Raw genomic sequence first — 7,500 nt, 5'->3', positions numbered from 1 at the left:
AAGTTTTTTTTTTTTTTTGGAGTGAGGCAATATTATAATGCTTTACTTTTAAAAGTAGCTTTCCCGAGTGTTGCTAATCACTGAGTGCTAGTACATGCTGAAAAACAAGACGTTTAAAGAAGAAACTGCTAACATAAAGTCGTTCTGTATTCCTCCTGTAGGGGATAAAGTCCTCCTGAAGAAGCCCTGTAGTGGAGGAACTGTTATCGAGTACATCTCCTACGTCACTGAGGTACCACTCTTTTCTTTCTTTTTTAAACCGTCTCAAACTGGAGCAGAAAGTCTTAAATTAAGGCCATGGCAATTAAAATATATATAAATTCCCCAGTATTTTTGTTGTTTGCCCTGGATAACACACATGCTGAGCATAATATGTTGCTATGTGATCAGAAGATACAGGAAAAGTTGTGCTTTTTTGGTCAAAGGAATTGAAAAGTAATGGAGATTGTTAAAAATGATCAAACGGGGAAGCCTTGTTGTGATTGGTTGATTGACAGCTGTCAGTCAAGTGCTCTGTTCTTCGGCTCTCTCAGATCAGCGACGAGGACGTGAGTCTACGAGTGAACACTGATTTCCAGAGCAGCTACCTCGGAGAACCTCTGGACGTGGAGTTCACCTTCAACAGGTCCGTGCTCTTCATAAAGCCGCCGCTTCACGATTAATCCAGAATCTCACAGGAATGACCGGCTCTGTGCAGACTGACCATGAGGAGGTGTCACTGCGCTCTGGAGCAGGTCAAACACTTCGGAGACAACAGTAAGAACACACTTCCTGCTTCATACGGATTTCTAAGCAGACAGATGCTGGGAAAACCTTTTTTTTAATACAAATAAATACACATTGGTTCAATGTATGCTTGACAGCAAATAAAGAAATAGTTCACCGGGACATTTAGGGAAACAAATAAATAAAAACGTGACCTGTGCCGGCAAAATGAGTCACAATGAGCAATATAAAAAAACAAAAACAAAAAAGTTTATTATTTTTACCTTCTTTTAAAAGAAAGACGTTCATTGATGTAGGAATCGGACATCCAGCATCAACATCAGACACCTGTTTAAAGTTAATATAGTCAGCTCTAAAGAAAAAAATCAAATTAAAAGTCTTCTGAAAGCTCTAAAGCTAAATCTCATCTGTTCTTCCAATTCTGATCTCAGTCATGTGTGTATTAATAATCACAATATAGAGGTTTCAAATCAAGAAAAACAATTAAATGTAATCCTTAGTGCTGTCAATAAAAAAAAAAAATTTCAGAAATTAGTTGCAATTAATTCCACCTAATATTAAAATTTGTGTGCATTAATTTTATGAATGTAGAAAGGACACTTCAATATATTTTTACTATTTATATATCAGCATCTTTTATTTTATTTTTCACCGATACTAAGGATATCTCTATGAAATAGCTTCTCCCTGATAATAACCCATTGACTAGCCGTTCAACATTACAGTATACCAAACACAACTCGTGAGTTCATTACAAATAGAGAGCGAAAGCGGCTCACACGTGAAGGACGTATGGAGTAGGTCTGTTTGAAGCAGTAACTCAGATGTGGTGTTGTCTCTGAGTTTTGTTTCCCAGCATGCTCTTGCTGCAGCCGCCTCAGTGGAGCGGAGCGTGGACGGACGAGGACCGGTCTCCTCGAGAGGTGATCAATCAGTCCTTCATCAGAGTCAGCAGTAAATGATCGCGTGCTCGACCCGTCTTTGTTCTGATTGTCGTCAGGAGGATGAGAAGAGCCAGAAAACAGACGTTTCGTCAGCGCTGACCGCAGAGATGGTGTCTGTGGCCACACAAACTAAACCAGGTGACTGAATAAACACCACAGTCACTCAATTAATCGCTTCCAAAATAATCTCATCTTTTCAACTACATGGTATTATTTATAGTCATTTTAACTTCTATAGTCCAGATATACTACGCCTATGGCAGTAAACAAAAGGAGCAAATAATCTTTTAAAAAGTCGTTTTTGCTTCAAATAGCATCAGTTGCTTGCATTATTTCACCACTAGATGGAGACACGTGACGGTTTACATTTATTTGCTCATTGAATCATTAATTTTTAAAACTGCTGATTCAATCATTAATGAAACAAGTAAAGTATTGGAGTGAGTCCATTAAAAAGAAAATTATTAAAAATAAAAAATTATTTTATTAATTCAAATGAACCCATCTTTGAACAGTGAGGCCTATACTGTTTTGTGACAGCCCCTAGTGAATGGTGTTATTTTTCTTAGTTCTGAATCATTGGAAAATCTTGATCTCTGTTTTAAACAAACAACAAAAAAGTCATGATTGTCAGTTTACCCAGAACCATGCCGTTCTAGCTCTTCAGCATCAAGAGATCTGCAAAGTCACGTTTGCTGTAACGTCTTCATGGTCTTTGTCGTCTGAGTCACGATGAGTCCATCAGTATAGTGTGTGTGTGTGTGTGTGTTTCAGATCTGACCGTGACAGCGGAGCGTGTCCCAAACCGGGCCAGTTCTTCAACGCTGATCTGAATCCGGCTCAGAGAGAGGCTGTCCGGCGGATCCTGAGCGGAGAGTGCCGTCCCACGCCGTACGCTCTGTTCGGACCTCCCGGCACCGGAAAAACCATCACCCTCATCGAGGCCGTCCTTCAGGTGCAGCAGCGGCACATTCATCACAGACACCGCTCACATTCATACGATTCATCACTAAACATTCTCTCAGGGCTGTCAGAACAAGACGGGAATTATAAAATAACACAAGTGAAGAGAAACTCCTCCAGCGTTTGAGACGCATAAAGACACTTGTTCTGATTAATAATATTCGTCATATTTAGTTTGCTGATGCTTTTTCCATTTCAAAAGTTGTCCTTGCTCTCCCAAGCTTCTGATGGTATAGCATGTGGGGTAGGGTTCAACTGTCCAAAATATTTCAAATAAAGTGCATCCATCTATGATTTATATTCATCTTCCTCCAGGGTTGAATAAAGACCTTCTATAGCTAATCGATGCATTTCATAATAAAATTATAAGGGTACAGAAATAGGAAACAAAGCGCAGAGCATCAATCAAGAACTATATTGAAGCTAGAAGCTTTAAATAAAGTGAGTAGTAAATAAAGAACTGGTGGTTTCAGTGAGTTTTGCATAGTATTTTCTTTATTCATTATTTCAAGAACTGTTCTGTATTTGAGGTCTGAGATGTAGGAACAGTAAAGAGAGAGATTTAGTCCTAAATAGCCTGAATAACACTTCAGCTTTTATAACGTGGGGTTTTGACCAAATATATTTTGTAAATTGTTGCAACAAGATAATTTTGTGTGTAAAAGAGAGAAATTACTGCTTTGGACATGAAAGGTAACTTAAAAAATAGAAATGAGCATATAGAGCATGTCCTGATCCACGTGTTCTCACCTGTGTGTGTGTGTGTGTGTGTGTGCGCGCGCAGGTTCATCACCGTATCCCCTGCAGTCGTGTGCTGGTGTGTACTCCCTCAAACAGTGCTGCGGATCTCGTCTGCATGCGTCTGCATCAGAGCGGCTTCCTGCACAGCGCCAGTCTGGCTCGCGTCAACGCCACCTGCAGGCCGGAGGAGGTGCGGCCCACGCTGCGCACAAAACACTACACCCGGTGCTGGGTAACTTCGCCCATGTTTCACCCAGCACTGGGTTGTATTTAACCCAGCAGTTTATAGAGTGTGGACTGAGAGAGTTGCCTGTTTCTATTCTATAACATGACCGAGCTGTTGAATCTGAGAGTAATGCTGTTTTGTTCAGTCTCTGCCGGAGGAGCTGCGTCCGTACGCCAGGGCTGGAGAAGATATTCGACACGCTAGCTTCCATCGCATCGTCGTCTCCACCTGTTCCAGCGCTGGGATGTTCTACCAGATCGGTCTGCGGTGAGTGTGTGTGTCTGTGAGTGTGTGTGTGTGTGTGTGTTACGATGTAACTACGGCATATTCTGAAACAACAAATAAAAGCAGATCTAAATCACAGGAAACGGCGAACTAAACCGAAGAGAATGAGAAAATAACATGCATGCAGGCTAACAACAATCTTATTGCCAGGTTTAGATGTTGGTTCTGATCCTTCAGTGATATTTCACCTGTCTTTAGTGAGACTTTGAACATGTTGAGTTGTTTATGCTCGTCGATAGCTTGCCGTTATCATGGGAGCCCTACACTTAAAGTTACACACACCAGTGTTTCCAACCCTAAAGAGATCAAAAGAGCGTGTGACTAAACCTCGTGATGCCGTTGGATCCTCAAACTGTCAGTCAAACCTCATAACCCCGCCCCTCCTCCATCCAGAATGAAGACATATTGAAGACAGCGCCACAAAACTGAATCAAAGTCAATTTCTTTTAATTTGTCTCTAATCAATCTTTCCATTGATGTCTGGTTTCTTAAGATGGGATAATATCTGGCTTTTTCAAAATCTGAATCTAAGGGTGCAGAAGAATGTAAATATCCTTTTAAAGTTGTCCAAATAAAGTTCTTAGCAATGCATATCAATAATCAAGCATGAGGTTTTGATATTTTTACAGTAGGAGATCTTCAAAAACATCTTCATGGAACATGATCTTTACTTCATCATCATGATTTTTGACATGAAGAACCTAAATGAACTGAAAAGTGTGTATTGTTGTCTATTTCTACAAATACAGCAGTGCTGCTGACTCCAGAGTCACGTCTAAATAAAGTTAATAAGATTTACGTGCTTTCAAATAGTTAAACATGCTTGGAAAATGTATATATCATCAGAAAAGAGTGAATGATGTGCTGTGACTGGTTTTCAAGGTCAGGGTGTGTTTTGTCTTCTCTCAGTGTCGGTCACTTCACGCACGTCTTTGTGGACGAGGCCGGTCAGGCCACTGAGCCCGAGTCTCTCATCCCTCTGGGTTTACTCTCGGAGAGCAGCGGACAGGTGAGGGACCGCGGGTCCGTGGAGAAGCGCTCGCCGCTGCAGACCGCCGCTTCAGCTCTGTCCTCCGCTTCCTGTCTCAGGTGGTGCTGGCCGGAGATCCCAAGCAGCTGGGGCCGGTGGTGAAGTCCAGGCTGGCCGCTGTGTTTGGGCTCGGAGTGTCTCTGCTGGAGAGACTGATGGGAACGGAGCTCTACAGCTGCAGCGACGGACGATACAACCCCCTGCTGGTCAGACACTCGTTCTCACATCAACACTGAAGCTTCTTTACCGGATGTTTGACTCGCTGGCAGTTCACACAGTTTTATGTTTTTGCAAAAACCGAAAGAAAGAGCAGGGTTTTTTTTGAGTGCAGTCAAACAATTAATCCCATCCAAATAAGGTTTTTGTTTAGTGTGCTGTGTATATTTAGACACACACACACACACACACACACACACACACAGTAGAACTATTTATTTTTAAAACATTCATATGCACTTGCATCTACATATTTAAGAAAATGTACATGCATGTGTGTATTTATATTGACAAATAAATGATCACTTTTGATCAGTTTAATGCGTCCTTGCCAAATAAACGTAATAATTTCTTCTTCAAAAAAGGAAATATATTGACACATGAAACATTAATAGTATTACACCAGATACAGCTTGACATGCAAATAAGGGACAAAATGATCCCATTTAAGATCACATCTTGACCTTTTGTTGTAAACGTGAGGCATGAGTAGAACTGATCTTCATGTGTGGTGAGAGGTGATGAAGATGCGTGTTGGACGGGTTCTTCTGTGTGTTTCTGGTGTAGGTGACGAAGCTGGTGTATAACTACCGCTCTCACGAGGCTCTGCTGGAGCTGCCGTCTCGTCTGTTTTACGCCGGAGAGCTGTGTGTTCGTTCTCAGAGGGCCGTCGTGGACTCGCTCTGCCACTGGAGCAAGCTTCCTACCAAGGGCTTCCCCTTCGTGTTTCACGGCGTGCGGGTGAGGATAGACTCGGTCTGAACTCGGCTCTAGAGCCGTCACCGAAAGCAGAGAGAGAGAGAGAGACACTCCGGGGCGCACCACACGGCCTCGTCATTTATACATGACATCGGTAACACAGGTGTATGTGTAGGAAAACCAACAATACATTGTGTGGGTCAAAATTATGCATTTTTCTTTCATATATGTATATGTATATATATATTGAAAATGCAACATTGTTCCTAAAAAGAGATTCATTCATTACAAATCAAACAATCTACAGGACTTAAACACCCTCAAACGCTGTGTGTGTGTGTGTGTGTGTGTGTGTGTGTGTGTGTGTTTAAAGGGGACTGAGATGAGAGAGGGCAGTAATCCGTCGTGGTTCAATCCCGCTGAAGCGGTGCAGGTCATGATGTACTGCTGTCAGCTCACTAAGAGACTCTATAAGCCCATCTCAGCGGACCACATCGGCGTCATCGCTCCCTACAGGAAACAGGTGAGTGTCTGAGGTTACACCGGTCCTGGGTTTAAGGGATCTAAACGTGTTCAGATGTGAACCAAGTGTCTGACGCAAATAAAAGTCACTCCTCTAGTTTCTCCTAAAAATTTAAAGTCATCTTTTGGGGGGAAAAAAACAATTGCCTGGCTTTAAGGATAATTAGTTTACTTGTGATTTTGTCAATAATGAATATTAAGTCAAATTATAAATTACAAGCTTTGTAAAAGACTTTTAGTCTAACAATTAGTGTAAATCATTTTCAGAACAGGCACTCGATCGTGATCACTCTATAAAAATAGTTCTCTTAAAATAATTTGGACGTATGATAATCCATGTTTCTCTAGTGTAGTTTTTCTTTGAATATCATTTTAAATGGGAAATTGCGTAAATTGAGTACTTCTTGTATTTTAACCTTATCTGTGGTTGGCAGACACCTGTCTGACACACACACACACACACACACACACACACACACACTCTCTCTCAGACACACACACACACACACACACACACAGACACACTCTCTCTCTCAGACACACACACACACTCTCTCTCTCAGACACACACACACACACACTCTCTCTCAGACACACACACACACACACACACACACACACACACACACACACTCTCTCTCAGACACACACACACACACTCTCTCTCAGACACACACACACACTCTCTCTCAGACACACACACACACACACTCTCTCAGACACACACACACACACACACACACACACACACTCTCTCTCAGACACACACACACACACACACACACACACTCTCTCTCTCAGACACACACACACACACACACACACACACACACACACACACACACACACTCTCTCAGACACACTCTCTCTCAGACACACACACACACACTCTTCACGGCTGTAATCTAGTTGTTTGTGTGTTGAGGTGGAGAAGATCCGTGTGCTGCTGCACAGAGTGGGTCTGGGAGAGGTCAAGGTGGGGTCAGTCGAGGAGTTCCAGGGCCAGGAGTTCCTCGTCATCATCATATCTACGGTAACCTTTACGTCCGTACTTCACTTCAGTGCGTGTGTACTTCACGGTATTTTCATCTCACGAAACTTTCCTTTCCAAAGCATGATTCCATTCATGTTCTTCACTATTTTGAGCT

The 7,500-nt window shown here is 42.1% G+C and overlaps 1 protein-coding gene and 1 long non-coding RNA gene across 2 annotated transcripts in view; one reads left to right on the top strand and one right to left on the bottom strand.

The window, feature by feature from the left end:
* Positions 1-7,500, bottom strand: part of LOC122332419 — a 16,819-nt gene that overhangs the window by 5,162 nt on the left and 4,157 nt on the right. The window contains exon 2 of the long non-coding RNA XR_006248481.1: positions 7,156-7,202. This is a non-coding gene — a long non-coding RNA (uncharacterized LOC122332419). The remainder of the gene's footprint in view (positions 1-7,155; positions 7,203-7,500) is intronic.
* The window catches only part of mov10l1 (Mov10 like RISC complex RNA helicase 1), a 19,752-nt gene that overhangs the window by 8,704 nt on the left and 3,548 nt on the right, over positions 1-7,500 (top strand). Inside the window, 14 exon segments of the mRNA XM_043229702.1 lie at positions 162-232; positions 534-625; positions 698-756; positions 1,570-1,649; positions 1,727-1,808; positions 2,445-2,471; positions 2,474-2,625; positions 3,418-3,564; positions 3,746-3,867; positions 4,795-4,894; positions 4,975-5,121; positions 5,699-5,872; positions 6,204-6,353; positions 7,278-7,385. Of these exon segments, the coding sequence (XP_043085637.1) occupies positions 162-232; positions 534-625; positions 698-756; positions 1,570-1,649; positions 1,727-1,808; positions 2,445-2,471; positions 2,474-2,625; positions 3,418-3,564; positions 3,746-3,867; positions 4,795-4,894; positions 4,975-5,121; positions 5,699-5,872; positions 6,204-6,353; positions 7,278-7,385 (1,511 nt within the window).

The sequence above is a fragment of the Puntigrus tetrazona genome, unplaced genomic scaffold, assembly GCF_018831695.1.
Source record: "Puntigrus tetrazona isolate hp1 unplaced genomic scaffold, ASM1883169v1 S000000060, whole genome shotgun sequence".
Taxonomy (NCBI): Eukaryota; Metazoa; Chordata; class Actinopteri; order Cypriniformes; family Cyprinidae; genus Puntigrus; species Puntigrus tetrazona.
This window is presented reverse-complemented; position numbering and strand designations above follow the sequence as displayed.